Source organism: Lemur catta, chromosome 6, assembly GCF_020740605.2.
Source record: "Lemur catta isolate mLemCat1 chromosome 6, mLemCat1.pri, whole genome shotgun sequence".
Lineage (NCBI taxonomy): Eukaryota > Metazoa > Chordata > Mammalia > Primates > Lemuridae > Lemur > Lemur catta.
The window spans coordinates 4973162-4992070 of record NC_059133.1 but is presented as its reverse complement, the minus strand read 5'-3'; the positions used below and the strand labels follow the sequence as shown (position 1 = coordinate 4992070).

Genomic DNA, 18909 nt, shown 5'->3' with positions numbered 1-18909 from the left:
AATTCTCATGCTGCCTCATCTCCATTCTGGGCACTGGGCTCGTCCCCAAGGCCCCAGCATGGCTGTTCTGCTAAGTGTGCACTGGGGCTCCCAGGGAGGCCCGGCTCACTCCAAGGACCCTCTCCTGTCTCTGGCTGTGGCGGGGTCAAGTCCACCTGCTGGCTCCACTCACCATACGAAGCACCTCACCCTCAGCCCCCCAGCACAGAGCGCCTCTGCTCTGCCAGCTCCCGAGCCACCCGAGCCTGGAACTGGGCACTTACCCCCAGTCCTGCCTCCACTAACCTCTCTGGAATCTGGCCTGGTCCCCAGCCCTCTGCTGCCCCGGTGAGGTCCAGCACTTGCCACCTGGGCTGCTGCAACAGCTTCCCATGGAGGCCGGAGGTCTGTTGTCAGCCTCAGCCTCGGGCCCATCTGCCCTCCACGTTGCTGCTGGGTGAGCTGAGCACCCCGCACCCAGCCGCAGCCTTCCCTGGGAGCCCCAGCCTCCCCTGCAGCCCTTTGCAGCCCCACCCACAGCTCAGAGCCTCTTCCTCCCACTGTGGCCCTCTCCCTGGCCCCCGGCTCTCACCCACACCTTCACCCCTCAGAGGTCACGTGCTGGGAGACAGAGGAGACAGAGACGAGCCCCTCACCTTAGGATGCTCACCCGGGGGAAGGGGACAGACAAGCCGAGGGCCCAGAGTAGCCCACGCTTTGGGCTGTCCCACACTAATAGGGAGGACGCCTCCCTTCCACATGGCCAATGGGACTTGGGGTTTTATTTTGTTAAGGGAACTAGTGTGGTCACTAAACTTCATTTCTACCTCTGAGCAGACCACATAAACACTTCATACACCAAGTTTTCTGGAATGCTGAGTTCCTTGTAGAAATTTCTAGGGTAGGCTGGGCTATGCTTGTTAGGGTGGCAATGCTGGTGCATGTGGGTTTTCAGAAAGATTTCCCTGGACAGAGATTAGGACAGAAAGAAAAGGTTTATTTACTTTTCCCGGGGGTGGGGGTGGGGGTCCGGAAAGGACCAGCAGGGAGGTGGAAAGAGGAAAGATGAGCTGCCCCGAGAGCCAGCTATCCGCCTTTCCAAGGGCAGCTGTAAAAATGGCAGGTCCAGTCAGAAACTGCTGCGTCTGCTCCGCTCTTTCTTCTTGGTGGCAGGTAGATAACAAACACTGCCAGGATGTCAAAGTCCAAGAGTTGGTTTCCTGCCTTTCCTTGGAGGAGGGATTCTCACTGGAGATAGGACTCTGTCCTCCAGATAGGTTGAGGCTTGGAGCTCTCAGGCTGCTGTTCGCTCAGGGACTCCTTAGGCTGGAAAAAGCAGATTCTCAAAAAAAGAATTTTGAAAGAGAGATTTACATCTCTTTTTCCGTTCATGCAGCTCTTTTCAGAAGTTGTGCAAAACACTCCTGCAGAGTGCCTGTTAGTGAGAGAACTCATAGGATTGCTTTTTAACCATTACTGGGGAAACTGTGACATTAGGTGTTTTCCTGTTAGTTTTGCAAGGCTGCCCCTTTCCATGCTGCATTAACAACAACAACAACAACAACAACAACAACAACAACCCAAAAGGTTTATTTCTCTTCATGCTGCCTGCCCAGCAGACGTGGCTGGGCTCTGTTTTAAGTTGTGCTCACTCGGAGACCTAGCCTGGAGCTGTCCCAGCATCTGGAGGATCGCAACTGCTGTGGCAGGTGAAAGAAATACGGTTCTTAAAGGTTTTCCTCTGCAAGTGACACATGGCTTTTTTTCACAGCGTGTTGACCAAAGCAAGTCACATGAATGGGGGCAGGGAAATGCAATTCTACCTTTTGCCCAAAAGAGGAGCAGGAGAAATACTCGTGTACAGCACTGCTGAAGGCCACAGAAAGTCTCAAAAACCAAACTCAAGAAGTCTCTATGACTCAATACATTCAGGAAATACTAGGTTACAGAGAAGTAAACAGGAATATGCATTGCAGGACTTCTCAGAGCCTTTCATGGGTTACTATACATTGACTGTAAGAGGTAGTGCTTGTCTGAGGGGGAGGGTAAAGCATGTGACTTTGTTTTCCACCTGGGCTTTCTGCCATCCTGCCCCAAGGCCTTGCACACAATACACTCTCAAATACTTGGCTCTGGACTCTTGTTGCAATCTGCAGGGCAACCCCACGGCTTATCCTTTAGAAGTGGAGTACTCAAGAAGAATAAGGAAAGACATGCAGAAAAAGGCTATTGTTTGGAGAAAGAGAATCTGGCTTATTCGATGTTTACAGTGTGCTGGCCCCATGCCTGGTCTCACTCAGTCCTCAGACATTTCCTCGTACACTGCTATCATCCCGATTTTACAGATGAGAAAAGTGAGGCTCAGGGAACTGGCAGAATGATTTTCGGTAAATGCCCAGCTTGTGTGACTTGTGCTTACAATTTGTTCAGTCTCCTAGATTATCTTTGAAAATCTCTGTCAAATTGTTCAGACCTAACATAGCCTTTTGCGTCTGAGCTCAGTGTCAGCAAGACCCTGAACGCCTCACTTCAGTGGACAGGGGCAGGTTCCCGTGAAGTTGGAACCGATTGTTGGGTCTGTGGGCACTGAGCCTAGGACACTGGGTGGCCTTTCCAAGTTTGGGTTTGTGAAACTGGCTTCAAAAGGAGGTGGAGCGGGTCCTGCCAGGTGATGGGGTAGCAGCATCTCGAGCTCCTCTCTGCACACAGACACGTGGTGGCTGCAGCCTGTGACTGAGCCCCTTCCCTCCCCTCCTCCTTTCAAAGTTGCCCAAAGAAGGGAACCCAGGCCTGGGAGGCTTCTGAGCCATCGTGTACTTTAGTCCTCTCCCCAAGCCCTGTGACTTATGGGCATCATTGAGATCGCTAAGAGCACGGGGCCCTGTCAGACACTCCTGGGTCCTGCCTGGCTTGCAAGCTGGGGACTCAGGGTTAGTTACTCTCTCGGAGCCACAGTTTCATTCTCTATTAAAGGCCAGCCACCTTACTCTGGCAGTTAAAGAAGACCATTTATGAAAAGCACTTAGCACAGTGCCGGGCACACGGTAGCAGGGACAGGTAATCCTTGGGCCAGGCACAGCTTGACATGTTTTAATCCATTGAATCCTCAAAGCCACACTCTGAGGACAATGCTGTTACTGCCCTCACTTTACGAAAGAGGAAACTCTGACCCAGAGAGGAACTGTACGTACCTTGCCCAGGGCCACACAGCTTGGGAATAGAATCAGGACTGAGTGCCAGCCAGTGGGTCTGTCCATAAAGCCTGCTCTGGTCAGAGGTAAACGGGAGCTGATCTGACGGCGGCGATACCCCGGCAAATGAGATCCAATGTGGGCAAATGCTCAGGACCTATTACTTCCTGCTGTGAAATCTAAACGGAGTTTTAAAATCTTCTGTAGAATAAGCAGCGTCCTTAGCAATCCCCTCCCATTGTTTTGCAGTAGAGAAAATGGACACTACTCAGAGGACTGTGACCTGCCTGGCGTCACAGCTCATTTCGAGCCCAGTTCCACCCACATTCCCTCCTGCAGGCCAGCCTGGCCCTGCCCACACCTCTCCTTTCGTGGGGGGCTGTCCTGCCTGCCATGCACCTGCCCTGACCCCTGTCCCATGCCCTGCTGGTGGCCTGCCTTCCTCCTCCTCCCGCCTGTGCCTCCACCCCTCTTCTACCCCGTTTCTGACCTGGTTACTCATAAGACACATGTTTTCAAAGACTTTTGGAAACTAGTGGCGAAGGAAGACATGGAAACAAAGTATTTTAAATGAGGAGTTCTTACACAGTGGGCCAAAGAATGGCCTGGCACACTTCTTTAAAAATCCAGATTTCCAGGTTCTACCTTACAGAGATTCTGATTCAGTAGGTCCAGACCAAGGCCCAGCAATATGCATTTTTAATAATCACCTCGGAGGAACTCTCCAAGACACACTAAGAGAAACATTGCTCCGTGGAGTGGGAACACTGGCGACGGTGGGGCTGGGGGTCGGGGGATGTGACTACCTCGCCCTTGGGCAGTGTGGGTCAGTGTGGGCTGGGCCTTGAAGGCCGCAAGGGCACTCGCAGGCAGACTGGCCATGCAAGGGCACCCTAAGCAGAAGGAACACTGTGAACAAGGGCTGGGGCTGGGGGAGATGTGTCATCTTCAATTTCCCTCCAGTGTAATGATGATGGCATCAAATATTTACTGAGCCACATACTGTTCTAAGTGTCAGGAACATAGCAGTGAATGTCAGGATGGTTCGGTGGGCATCTTGGAGAGCCTGGTATTTGGGTGTTGGGAGGATTGATCACACCACACCTCTTGTCCTCCTTCCTGGGTCCCCTCCCAGCTTTGTCTTTGGGGATGGGTAGTGTCTGCTCATGGCTGAGGCTGAGCATTGGCTCTGTCTGCCCTGGTCTGGAGTAGGAGAGCAGTAACTTAGCAAATATTCACCGAGTCTCCACTTGGGTTCAGTGAGTGAATCAGACAGCCTGGGCCCCTGCCTTCATGGGGCTCACGGTGTGGTTGGGAAGACAGATGGACAGGTCAACCTGCAAGGGGCACAGTGAGGGAAGGGCAAGGGCCTGGGTGCAGCCTCTTTGCAGGCAAGAAGGGGAATGTGGGCTTTGAATATTTAGCCTAGGGAGGCCTAGAGTGCTGCTATTGAAATGCAAATGGTGTCAGGGTCTCTGGGAGGGAGTAAGAGGGAGAAGAAAAGGAGGTGAAATAATGATGCTTATATTATCAGGAGGGAATGGTAACATGACCCACAGAATACTGAGACTTCCTCTTTTCCCACTCTCTGTCATTTGTTTCTTTCATTGCATTTATCACAATGTGTGCCTGTTATTTATTATATATATATATTTTTTTGAGGTGGGGGAGTTGTTTTGCCAAGTGTAAGCCCGTGGCTGTCTTGTTCACTGATGTGACTGGCCCCTATCCAAACACAGAGATGGCTCTCACTCATTACCGTTGTAGCTGAATGGATGGTCATTTATCCATATCCAGTGCCTACTGTGTGCTGTGCACTATGCCAGGAGCTTTTACTTTCCGTCTCTCATGCGCACACCTTTTTTCTTTCTTGCTTTTTTTTTTTTTTTGAGACAAAGTCATGCTCTGTTGCCCCAGATAGAGTGCAGTGGTGTCAGGTGTCATCCTAGCTCACTGCAACCTCAAACTCGTGGGCTCAAGAGAGCCTCCTGCCTCAGCCTCCCGAGTAGCTGGGACCACAGGCTGGAGCCAAGACACCCAGCTAATTTTTCTATTTAGAGTAGAGACGGGGTTTTGCTTTTGCTCAGGCTGGTCTGGAACTCCTGGGGGCTCAAGGGATCCTCCAGAGTAGCTGGGACTACAGGCGCGCGCCACCACGCCTGGCTAATTTTTCTGTTTTTGGTAGAGACCACGTGCAGATCCTTTTAATCCAACCCTGTGACGTGGAGATGACCATCACCTTCCTTTTCACAGTGAGGAGACGCAGGTCCTGGGGGTCCCAGTGACTTGAAGGGTCCACGCAGCCAGCAGGAGAGCCGTCAGGGCAACAATCCGGGTTTGTGCAGTTCGAGATGCTATGAGATCCGACGAGTGCGGGACTCGGGGTCTCCCGGCTGAGTCTCGGGGTTCCCCCGGCGCGTGGGAACAAGCACAGCACCCACCGGGTCCCGCGCCAGGGGCGTTAAGAGGGCGACTTGTGTGATGCGGTTCCCAACCTTTTTGGTACCAGGGACCGGTTTCATGGAAGACATTTTCCACGGCGGAGCTCAGGCGGTCACGCGGCCCGGTCGCTGACAGGCCACAGCCCGGTACCAGCCCGCGGCGCGTGGCTCAGGGACCGCAGCCCTGGAGCACCCATCAGCGGGACAGGTCTCTCCCAGGCGCCGACGCCAGACACCTGCTTCCTAATCGACTCTCGCAGACCCGCCTCCTCGCGCCAGCAGTTGGCGACAGTGGACGCTCCGCCCTTGCGCACTCTCCCGGCCTCAGGATTTCCCGGCGCTCGTTTGAACATCCGGGTCACGGGCTTATAAAGACCAATGAGTGAAGGCGCCGTGACAACAGGGGGCGGGGAGAAAGGGGGCATCATGGCCGCCCCCAGTGCTCTGCGTCCGGGGACTTGTGGGAGTTGCACTAACCCGCCGCTCCGCCACAGCAGACTCGCCTTCTGCCCTCATCGGCTGAGCCTGGGTCGGGCCGGGTCAGTTCTGCGAGTCGGCGGCTGGAGAGGGACCCATGGGGACGGTGCACGCCCGGGTAAGAGGCCGCGTGCTGTGTGACTTCTGGGCAGGCAGGCCGGGCGGACAGGCGCCGCGGGGGGACAGTCTCGTGGGTGCTCTGGTGGCTGCGCCCAGAGTTCCCTTGGTGAGAGGGTGCCGAGGGCGGCAGGGCCAGGTGGAGAAGGCCACAAACTTGTCGCCTGGGGCCAGCGAATCTGGCCTGCTCCTTCCGAGCAGGAACCTGGTCCTCAGAGGAGGGACGAGACTTGCTCAAGGTCACTCAGCGAGTCAGTGGCCCAGAAAGGACTAACGAAGTTTACATGCTGTCCTTGACCACAGTGGATACATTCTTTCTTTCCGGGATTTGACTTCTCTGCCCTCAGCCACTTCGGGTGTCTTCTGTCCTTACTGGGCACCTCTCCAGCATCTCCCTGCTCAGCGGCTGCTGGAGTCGTTGTAGAAGATGAAGAATACTTGGAAGTAATCTAACCTAGACCTATCTAGAAGGCATCTTTTCTGCTGTTTATCGTGCAAAGACAGAACCTCTCAGTGCCTTAGTTACTCCTTTTAAAGTGGAAGTAGAAATAGCATCTACCTCACCAGGGTGTTGGCAGAATTAAAAGACTTAATGCATGTGAACTACTTCCTTGGGTGCTTGGTGCTTACTAACTGCTTGCCAAACTCCTCTTTCAGTTGCTCTGCTCAGAAGTTTTCAGTAGTTCCTCGTTAACTTCCAAAAGAATTTAGTGCTGATATCTCAGCCTCGCATCCAGAAATGGTTTTAACTCCCCTTCACTTATCTTTCACTCAGATCAAACACTACTGCTGTTCTGACACACTCTTTGGACTGTGCTATTGCACTCCATCACCCATCTTTAGCTATCAAAATATTCTCATCTTTCAGAACTCAGTTCAGGTAACTTACCTACATAGACCTCTATATTCCCCCTCATTGGATGTGCTGCCGCCTTCCTTGCCACTTTTCCTCCGGTGCCATTTATATTCTACCTTGTATACAGAGCTCTGTTTGCATTTTCATCTTATCCTATTAGATTCTAAGTTTCTAGATATTACAGTAGGAACTTACTTGTCTTGCATTCCTTGTAGCTTTCTTGAACAAAGAAAACATTCATTCGTTTATTCAACTAATATTTGCCAATGGCCTACCATGTGCCTGGCACTGTCATAGGTGCTGGGGACAGATAAAAACAAAAAAAAGTCTCAGCGTTTATGGAGCTCCTTTGAGGCTAAACTTGCTGCTCCTTTGATTAATATATTGACAAACAAATGTTTTCAGTCCTTGTTTTAAAAACTTATTAATTAATAATTTGTTATTTCAAAATATTAATTAAGGGGGTACAAGTGTTTTTGTTACATGGATATCTTGCATAATGCTTAAGTCAGGGCTTTTGGTGTGTCTATCACCAGAATAGTGTCCATTGTACCCAATAGGTAAGTTTTTATCCCACATTCACCCTCCCAACTTCCCCCTTTCTTGGTTTCTCATGCCCTTTATATTGCTTTGTGCCTGTGTGTACCTATCTGTTAGCTCCCAGTTATTAATGAGAACATACGGTGTTTGGTTTTCCATTTCAGTTCTTTTATTTGACCTTCACATCCCACTAGCCAGTGTCTTTACAACTTTTTGATCAGGAATCACAGTAAGAAAACATTTGACATTGCCAGCTAGTAGTACTCTCATGCACATGTGAAACAAAATTTTGTGAAACAATATTTATCATTTATATCTGTTATATTTTGAGACAGCGTCTTTTTTTTTTTTCAGTTTTTGTAGAGATGGAGGTCTCACTATGTTGCCCTGAACTCCTGGGCTCAAGCGATCCTCCTGAGAAAATGAGGCTTATTCATTTAGAGTCAGGTAATGGGTAAATAATTTTTTTTACTAAAATGATATTTCCAAAATCATACACTAGAATCAAAGAACTGTTGATCGAGACATAAAAGGTCATACTCCACCCTGCTCATGTTGCAGATAAAGCAAGCAAGCCCCATACTTATGGTAAAACTACAAAATACTAGAGGAGCTCATACAAAGATTGTTTTTTTTTTCATTTCTAGTCACCACAATGTGATCACTTTCCAATGAGCAATGTTAAAAATGTATAAAAACCAACCAATTTTAAATTTGCCATCTTAATATTTTGAGGATTAAAATCTATTATTTCCAAATTTAAATACATTGCATGTAAAACATTTTTATCTTGCTTTAATTTGCTATTTTTACATTTTATTACAGAATCTTTATCTTATTCTGAAGTGTATCCTATATAGATGCTAAAATATTCTCTAAATAAAATGTGATGATTAATTCCATTAAATTCTAAATGGATAAGCTCTACCAACCCCTCTTCCATATATGTCTGTTGATATGATCAGCTCTAATGGCTTTATGTCACAGTTCTTATATATCATTTAAAATTTCACATTTTCATATGAGCAAACAAAACACTTACTTCTTTATAACATTTACATTTAGGTCAATTCCACCAAACCTGGACAGGAATTGATGGTATGGTACAGAACCAGAGCCCGTGAGGGGGATCTACGTACAAACAAGAAGAAGGACAACACATTAGAGAATTAAGATCCAAGCAATAGACAGTGTAGTAGGTCTCTAAATCACAGCTTCCAGGATATAATGTAGAATGCTATCAATGTGATGGGCATTCTAGCAAACATTTACAGCTGCTTACTCTAGGTGCCCGAGTTGATGTGCATTCTCAGCAAACCAAGTGTGAATCGCATCCTAGAATGCCAGTCTGCTCAATTATTAATAAAATTCAACAAGTTATCTACAAAATTATCCATAATCTACATATAAATCTAGTTAAATCTAAAGTCTATCTAAAAATAAAATAAAATCGGCAGAGATATTTTCTAATACATATTAATATTATATTTATAATATATATTGGAAGCTGAGGCCACAGCACAGTTTTGCACTGAGTGTCATGTGAACTTTCTATACATTCATATAGTTTTAAGGTTGAAAAAGTCATTTTTAAATTAGAAACTCTATGAACGACACTATTAGGTCAAGTGGGTCAGCACAGACTGTCGATTAAATAAAGTACTATTTCAATGTTTAATTTGCTGAAGTTGATAACTGTGCTGTGATTATGTAAAAAAATAGTTCCTATTCTGAGGAAATATACACTGAGGTATTTAGGGATAAAGAACTGTGAGATAAGCAACTTCCTTTCAAGTGCTTTTTTAAAAAAATATACACACATTGTGTATGTCATTTGCATACACACACACACACAGATAATGAGAGATCACAGGAGAAGCAAATAAGGTAAAATGTTCACCATAGATAAATCTGAGTAAAAGAGTATATGGGTATTATTTGTACCAAATAGGTGCTATTTTTACTATTCTCATTCTTGGAAATTCTCTGGAGGTTTGCAATTTTTAAATAAAAAGTTATACTTTTTAAAATCAAAATAATTATTTCAAAAAAGTATTATGAATCTAAAATTTAAATAAATATAAAATAAATATATCCTCATTATAAAATATTTCACCAGACTTCATGCAAATATACAAACTACAATTTCCCATAGAGTTGAACAGCTCTCAAGTCTACACAATCAAGTTTGTTATTTACTTAGGCCTTAAAATGCTAGCCTTAAAGCCAAGCATGGTTCTCTCAGTCTCCCCCAAAGGATAAATTTCCCTTTACTATTTAAAACATGTATGACTAGGAAACGAGACCATGGGGGAGTGGCTGAGGGCTCACAAGGTTGACCTTTGTAGAAGCCTTTTCCTGGAAAGGACATGCATGACTTCTATTTCTTTCTTTTTTTCTTTTTTGTTTTTTTTTTTTTGAGACAGAGTCTCATTCTGTTGCCCTGGCTAGAGTGCAATGGCACGACCATAGCTCACTGCAACCTCCAACTAGCCTAGGCTGAAGGAATCGTCCTGCCACAGCCTCCCAAAGTGCTAGGAGTACAGGTGTGAGCCACCACACCCAGTCTTGTATCGTTATATTTTATATTTGATTCTAGTCTATATCACTTTATAGATGCTGTTCAGAGTTCATTAAATTTATTTCATGTCGTGTCCCCACTGCCTTGCAAAGTGCCTGGCACATGGTGCTCAATAAAAACTTGTTGACAGATCGGTAGACTAATCTGCTTAATGGTTAGAAGCTAGATCCAAATACTTGTTTTAATTCATGTTAACAAATACTTATCCCATGCTTGTTCTAGACACTGGAATGTAAATTGTATGAGGGCAAGGATCTTGTTAGTGCTTGTCACATAGCAGGACCTTAGTAGTATTTGGTGAATACATAAATCTTTTTTAGTAACACAGTTAATTTGGGACATCAAGCTTTGATGTAACTGCGCAACCACAAAGACAACATCTCTTGAACTTGAAGTCTGTATTTCAGCTTAAAGAATACTGATGGGGGCTGGGTGCGGTGGCTCACACCTATAATCCTAGCCCTCTGGGAGGCTGAGGCAGAAGGATTGCTTAAGCTCAGGAGTTTGAGACCAGCATGAGCAAGAGCGAGACCCCATCTCTACTAAAAATAGAAAAATTGTCTAGACATCTTGGTGTGTACCTGTAGTCCCAGCTACTTAGGAGGCTGAGGCAGGAAGATCGCTTGAGCCCAGAAGTTTGAGGTTGCAGTCAGCTATGATGACACCACTGCACTGTACCTAGGATGACAAAGCAAAGCTCTGTCTCAAAAAAAAAAAAAAAAAAGGAATACAGATGGGTCTGGCAGGTCTTTGGTGAACCTTGTTTCATGCTTTCAGATTTTGGGAACAGAAATGGAATTTTTTAGCATGATGTAATATAACCTTTGTGCTTGGACAAAGTATATTAGGCATTCAGATTAAGAGGAATGAATATGTGTATGTATTCTTAATTTGTTGATACTTTTGAGTGATATAATAATGATTCTGTTTTTTGTGGTTTTTTTGTTTGTTTGTTTGTTTTTGTTTTTTTTTGAGACAGAGTCTCACTCTTTTGCCTGGGCTAGAGTGCCATGGTATCAGCCTAGCTCACAGCAACCTTAAACTCCTGGGCTGAAGCAATCCTTCTGCCTCAGCCTCCCACGTAGCTGGGACTACAGGCATGCGCCACCATGCCCAACTAACTTTTTCTATATATTTTTAGTTGTCCTGCTAATTGCTTTCTATTTTTAGTAGAGACAGGGTCTCGCTCTTGCTCAGGCTGGTCTCAAACTCCTGACCTTGAGCGATCCACCCGTCTCGGCCTCCCAGAGTGCTAGGATTACAGGCGTGAGCCACCGCACCCGGCCGGCACTTTACTTTTTAATGATTTTTTTTTTCTTCAAATGGGCCTCAAGTGTATAGAATTAGATTAGTCATAATCATTGGTTCATGACACGGTCATCATGGGCTTGTGCGTGGCCCTTTTAGTTAATTAATTTTTGTCTGTTTTATTTAGTGAGTACCGATGAGTCAACCACCAATCCAAGAACTTGCATGTTAACTATAGCTTACACCTGCCTTTTTGCTCCCTATTCCCCTTCCTGTCCCCTGCCTTCACTCACCAGCATGAACAACTACTGAATTTTCTGGAACACCATCTAAGGACAAAACTCAAAGTTTTAATTTGTGTGTGTGTGTGTTTCAAAGCCATTTATCAGTGGTTCCTCTCTCCTTTTCAGAGTTTGGAGCCTCTTCCATCAAGTGGACCTGATTTTGGAGCATTGGGGGAAGAAGCTGAATTTGTTGAAGTTGAACCTGAAGCTAAACAAGAAATTCTTGAAAACAAAGATGTGAGTTTCCTTTGGAAGGTCTTGATATAATTGTTACTAGACTCGTTCCCTTTCATAAACCACAAGGGAGATGTAAAAGAATTAACCTGTGTCAGTGCCTTCATCTGAGAAGAGTTTATAACCAAGTACAACTAGAAAGACTGGTGACTTTTAAAGAATCGTTTCTGGTTTTAGAGAAGTGGTTTTTCCTTGGTGATTATTTATGTGGGAGGTTTAGGCAAACACCTTTTTGTATTTATGTTATTAAAAAAAAGTATTTCAAAAAGAAACTCACATGATACTTAAATTTATACTTTGTTTCTCTACTCCCAGAAAAAAGACCATGGGTCTCAAATGAAACTTTTCCTAAACATTTTTGCCTTTGAGATTTAAATTTCTAACTCCTGAAGAGTTTACTTTCTGGTGAGGAGACTGAGAGGAGAGGGGCTTTTTGTCAAGTCAGCATTTGTTGTGCTGTGTTGAAATCTATGCATGATCTTTAGCAAGATGCATACAGTTAATAAGTGAGAGGTCAAGGTCAGCGTTCAGCCACAGGCCAGGGCTCTGGGAGCATGTTGGGAAGGACAGGGAGCCGTCTGCGGCCTGCCTGGGTTTAGGGCTGTGTTTCTGGGACAGCTGGCTGGAGAGACTGTACAGATCTGGTTCACAGGAAGTACGGACCTAGCAAAGGGTCAGTCCAAGTGACCAGTTTTTTGAAAAGGTGTGAAAACTAAGAATGAAGTCCAGAAGTAGGAAGTATAGGTTTATTGAATTTGAAAAAAACCCTTGAAATTAATGTTAGACATGTGTCTTTAGTCTTGGTGCGTAATGTCTTGCCTCGTGTCATACGTAATACTCACTGCCCCCATGTCACTTGTCTCGTTTAGGTGGTTGTTCAACATGTTCATTTTGATGGGCTTGGGAGGACTAAAGATGATATCATCATTTGTGAAATTGGAGATGTTTTTAAGGCCAAAAACCTCATTGAGGTAAGTGTGATCTCTACTTGGCATTCTATTACTATCCCTTCTAAAGAACCCATAGATCTCCCCATCTCCTCAAACTTCAAAGCACCCTGTCCCCAGCCTCTCCACTGGAGACCTGCCTCCTACTCCTAAAGGTGTTGGCACCCCAAGCTGAACCCCCTCAATTCCTGGGGTGCCTCCTACAAACTTACACATTATTTGCATTTACATTTGCCTCCTGTCTTTCTTATCCTGGAGAAAGAGGCATCTCTCCTCTTGTCCAAGGCCGGTGCATCCTGTGTTCTTCCTGAGTCTCCCAGCGTCATTCTGGGAGCCAGTGGGGTCACTGCACAGCCCCTCCCGGGCACCATACTGAGCGTTCCCATGTGTGTCGTCCTGTCCTGTGGGGCCCAGATGGTAACACTCACCTGTTATGCACTCCCCGTCTCCTCATGGGCCTCTCTCCGTTTGTGGAGCGGTCTCCCTTCTGGACTATACCCTCCTCCTCCTCCTCCGTGGGTTCTTTCTGTCCTTCTGCCCTTGGGACCACATTGAGCAAGCCTGGGCAGAGGTCACCAGCAACTTCCTGTGGCCAGGTCCGGCGGCTCCTTTCATCCTTCGTTTTACTTGACCTTTCGGCAGTGTTTGGCTCTCTGGGCCATTTCCACTTTCCCACTTTATTAAAAAAAGTATATATTTCAAAATATTAATATAGAAGTGCAGAAAAAAAATTATAGAAAATCAACCGCTACAGAAGGGTATTGGGGTGAAATGTACACATTTCCCTCCCTGGCCAATCCCCTGTTCACTCGCCAGAGGTAACGCAGCTAACAGTTTCCTCTGCATGCTTCCGGATATATTGTATACATGTACAAACACATACATTCTTTAAACAATAACCCTATTCTCCACATTTTTTTTTTCTGCTCCTTTCTTTTGTTGACATCATAAATTACGGGGATCTTTTCCCATGAGCACATACCAGTCTGCTGGCTGTATGTGCCTCATTGTACGGACGTCCCCTTAGTTACTGTAAGCAGTTTTCTATTGATGGACATTTACTAGGTTATTAAGTATGAAATGTCTGATTTCCTTAAGTGCTAAATTTGACAGTTGATGTCTCTGACATTTCACTTTGACACTTCTTGTTTTATTTTTATCGTGAAGGTACATCCTGAGTCTTTCAAATAAACGTTTTGGCTTGTGATTATCTTTCAGATTTTTTTTAGAGCAATTTTTGTGAAAGCAGGGATAAGTCAAAAATTTGTGTTATTTTCGAATGTGAGTTCCATCGTGGAACCAATGCAGCACAGACAGCTCAAAATATCAATGAAGTGTTTGGGAAGGGTGTGGCTGATGGATGCACAGTATGTCAGTGGTGTGGGAAGTTCTGTTCTGGTGATTTTAATCTTGAAAATGAGCCACATGGGTGACCTGAGACCAAGGTGGATAATGATGAGCTGAAAGCTGTAGTGGAAGCGAATCTATCTCAACCTACGTGTGAATTAGCGGCAAGGTTTGATGTTACTATTCCAACAGTATTGGACCATTTGAAACAAATCAGCAAGGTAAAGAAGCTGGATAGATGGATACTGCATGAATTAAATGAGTGTCAGAAGAGAAATTGCCTCAAAGCCTGCCTTTCTTTGCTGTCATGATATAAAGATGAACCATTTCTATACTGTATGGTTATTGTGATGAAAAATGGATTCTTTTTGACAATTGCAAGCGTTCTTCTTAGTGGCTGGGTAAAGATGAAGTGCGGAAGCACAGTCCCAAGCTGAATATTCTTTAAGAAAAGCTAATGGTGTCTGTTTGGTGGTCCAGCGCTGGTATTATCCACTACAACTTCATGGAACCTGGTCAATCAATTATAGCGGAAGTCTCCTGTTACTAATTGGAAGAAATGATGAGGATGTTTGCGATTAAGCAGCTGAGACTGGTGAATAGAGACAGGCCGATCCTCTTGCAAGACAACGCTCAACCACATGTTGCATAAACTGTGGAACTACAGAGGCTGGGCTTGAAAACTCTCTGTCATCCACTGTATCACCAGACCTTGCACCAACTGACCAGCAGTTCTTCCAGACCACTTCTTGCCAGGAAAAATATTCAATTCTCAACTAGCTGTGGAAAACGCCTTTTGCGATTTCATCACCACTCGCTCTCCCGGCTTCTTTGCTGCTGGCATAAACAAGCTACTGTTAAGATGGCACAAGCATTGTTTGCTAACCCAGCCCTGTGTCAGACATTGTGTGCAAGACAGTCCATTTCACCTTGTCAATCCTAACGGTTGTAGTTATTGCTTGTGCCATTTTTACCTGATAGTCTATCTGTACCTTCTATCTAAAATATCACCCAACTCAGCAGGAAGTAGCTTGATGACTGAAGCCCTCCTCCCCTAGGTATGGAAGGGTAAAACTGACAGTGGGGAATATGTAACAGAAAATGGCCTGAAAAAGGGTAAACATGTTTTTGTCTCTTCAAAATCCCCTCACCCTTTTTGAGAACTAAAACATATCCCTGCCTCAGGCCAGTGGTCAGGAGGGGCAGGAGAGTGTCCTTTGTTCTTTGTGCCACAGGAGATGGCTCAAGGGCATTGTCCTGGGGGCCGAGATCAGGAGATCGTCTTAGTGAAGATGGGATGAATCAGAACCTTTGAAAACTCTGTACTTCTACTCAGAAGCAGGACATCGGTACTTTGAAATGGGAGTCTGCCAACCTCCTCATGTGTTGGCAAATTAATAAACTCTTCTTTCCTTCTCAAAAAAAAAAAAAAAGGAAAAGAAAAAAGATGGCAAAATTGTGTTGATAAGTTAGGCGCATACTTTGATTAATAGTACTGCTTCTTATTTGAGATAAACTACACTTTTGATTTGAAATTGTATGTTCCATGTTTCATGACCTAATAAATTAATGAGTGTTTCACTCTTAGCAACAAAGCTGCATTGAACATGTTAAGTGTATCTTTGTGTACGTATGACAGTGTCGCTGTAGGGTAAATTCCTTTTTTTAAAATATAGAGAGGGGATCTCGCTGTGCTGCCCAGACTGCAGTGCAGTGGCTATCCACAGACACGGTCATAGTGTGCTACAGCTTCAAACTCCTCGCCTCAAACAATCCCCCTGCCTCAGTCTCCCACGTAGTTGGGACTACCCGACGGCACCTGGCCCCATAGGACAAATTCCTAGAAGTGGGCTTACTAGGTCAAAGAGTACATGTTTATAATTGTCACTGATGCTGCCATATTGCTCTCCAAAGAGATTGCACCGGTCCGCAGCCTCACAGCAGTGTATGAAAGGTGTGTTTCCCCAAATTGGGTGTTACCACACTTTTTAAATTCTTGCCATCCTCTTAGGTAAAAAATACTGTGTCATTGTTTTAATTTGCATTTCTTTAATTATGAATGAGGTGAAGCATTTTTCTGTTTTTTTGGTCATTCATATCTCTTGTGCATTACTTTTTGGTGTCCTCTGTTTTCCCTTGGCCTGTTAGGCTTTTGTTAATTTATAAGAGTTCTTTGCAAAGAAATGATCATTTTATTGTTTGTGTTGAATATATTTTTCCTGCTTTGTTATTTGCCTTCTGAATATGTTTCTATCTTTCCTCTTCCTTGATGTTTTACCTTCCCTGAATTTTGGTGACCACTCTCTGGGTGTCTTTTCATGTCTCATCACAGTCATGTTAAGGCTCCATTGTCTGCTGCTTTTCCCTGTGACCATCCTAAGAGCTGCTTTTCCCCGAGGGTCAGTCTGCTGGCTGGTCTCCCACTCCCTGGGAGATCTCATCCACACCCCTGGTTTCAGCTACAGAGTTGAAGGCTCCCCAAGCTGTTTGTAGCCAGTTCCTCTCTGTCGAGCATTAGCCGTGAATATGCAACTGCCTACTAAACATTTCCTCACAGAATTGCCACCGCGTCTCCAACTCCACCCACCTGCCCTGCCTGTCTTTCCATTTCTGTCCCTGATTTCTCTGAGGGCACCAACTTCTAGCCAGGTGCTGAGCCCAGACCTACAGGTTTTCACAGCCTCCGCTCCTCATGTGTTCCGTCTAATCAGCGGCAGTGTCCTCTGGCTCCTGCCCGTGAAACGTCTCGGGGTCTGTCCTCCCCTCAAGCGTCTCAGCTCCCGGGGCTGCTGCCAGAGGCCCTCACATTCCCCTAGTCTGCAGAACCCCCTTCTGAGCAGAATTGTTCATCCACGTGACCAATTGTTTCTCTCGAGGGAGTTTGATCCTGTCTCTGTTCTGCTGAAAATTCTACAGTAACTCCCTTTTACCTGCAGGATGGCATCTGAACTTTTCTTATCGCACTAAGTCCTTTCCTCCTCTCCTTCCTGAGTACCTTGCTTGACTTACCTCTCTTCTACTTGCCCTTCCTACAAGAATGGACTCCTGACATCAGAAAGGACTGCTGTTGACGTTGAAGAGGGAGAGAAAATTTGCTGAATGGTGGTTAGAAATGGTGGGAAAATTGAAACAGTACAAAAAGGGACATGTATGTGCACACACACTCCACACACTCTGTTTCTCTTCTCCCTGCCACCAAATGTAACCAGTGTTTACAACTAATGGTGATGTGATCCCTTCCAGAAAAACATGCTAGGCTATGTGTTATGGGTGTGTGTATCTTTCTTCTTTGTTCATGCGATTTTGCGCTGAGCCGGGTTTTCTGTCGGCCCTGTAGTGCGTCTCCATTCTTTCAGGCAGCTGGTCTTGGTAGTGCTCTCATCTTGGTGATCAGCCACTTGGTGCCAGAGGTTAACTGTTAGCCTGGTCACGTAGCCACCGTTTGTCTTTCTCTATCTTAGAAGAATACACTCTCTCCTTTTTGCCCCCTTACAGGTAATGCGGAAATCTCATGAAGCCCGTGAAAAATTGCTTCGTCTGGGAATCTTTAGACAAGTGGATGTTTTGATTGATACGTGCCAAGGTACTTACTGTGTTGTATCCTTACGATTCTCTGTCCCTCCATCCTCCAGGACACAGAAGAGCTGTTGTGTGGCCAGATATAGGTGGCAGCTGAAGGTTAAACAAACAGATGAGACTTCTGTTTAGCAGTCTCAGGGAAGGGACTGGAGTTTCACGTCAGGCTGACGCAGGATTGGTAACTTTGAAATGCTGTCCTCCAGAGCCCTGGACTACACCGGGGAAGGTGTAGGGAAGGATCCTGGAAGTGGGCACTGGGCATCCCTCACCATGGCCCAGCCCAGCGGCTGTGCCCTTGGCAGACCCATCTCCATGTGCGCTCTAGAAAGAGGAGGGAATCAGATTTCTCTTTTAGTTTTTGCTCATTTTCTTATTTGCTGTGTGATACTGGGCAAGTCTCTCAACTTAGTGTCCTAGCAGGAGAACAAATTCCTTTAGCAAGTACTGCTCGTTTAAACAAATACTGCTGATTTTCATCATCTCCTTTTGGCAAAAATTGGCTGTTTTTTGATACATTCTGCTGCAGAAACTGGAGACACAATTTTTGGTGTAGAGGTGTATGACATTTTGATTTTGTGTCATCGGAGTGTTCTTGAACTTTAAAATAGTATGTTTTCCAAAGGAGATTATAAAATAAAAGGAATCTTCTTATCCATAGATTGTTTTTTGTCTTTATTAGCAATGGGACTTAAAATAAAATGATATTCTAGCTGTCTTAATGTTTAACATTTTTTATTTACTTAGGTGATGATGCACTTCCAAATGGGTTAGATGTTACCTTTGAAGTAACTGAATTAAGGAGATTAACAGGCAGTTATAACACCATGGTTGGAAACAATGAAGGCAGCATGGTATGGTATAGGTTTTTTCTTTTTTATATCGGAACTGTGAATTATGAGCTTTTAACCTATGACTGCATTCTATGCAACCTATGACAAAATTTTCAAAACTTTGTCCTTTCATGTACCTTAATCTGTTATTTGTGGTTTCTCTTTAATCTCCCTAAAATTGGTGATCGTGTGTTTTGAATTGTTTAATAACAATGTTAACATCGGTAATTAGGAATGATTGAGGGAATGTTCATACTA

General features: G+C 45.2%; 1 protein-coding gene across 4 annotated transcripts in view; it reads left to right on the top strand.

Moving 5' to 3' along the window:
* Nucleotides 1-5988: 5988 nt before the first annotated feature.
* The window catches only part of SAMM50 (SAMM50 sorting and assembly machinery component), a 35506-nt gene continuing 22585 nt past the window's right edge, over nt 5989-18909 (top strand). Inside the window, exons 1-5 of one of the 4 annotated variants that reach the window (XM_045552831.1) lie at nt 5989-6206; nt 11841-11951; nt 12818-12919; nt 17738-17825; nt 18566-18672. In XM_045552831.1, the coding sequence (XP_045408787.1) occupies nt 6186-6206; nt 11841-11951; nt 12818-12919; nt 17738-17825; nt 18566-18672 (429 nt within the window). In that variant the 5' untranslated portion in view covers nt 5989-6185. Of the gene's footprint in view, nt 6207-7960; nt 8049-11840; nt 11952-12817; nt 12920-17737; nt 17826-18565; nt 18673-18909 lie in introns of those variants that run through there. The other 3 variants (XM_045552832.1, XM_045552833.1, XM_045552834.1) reach the window with 3 other exon arrangements.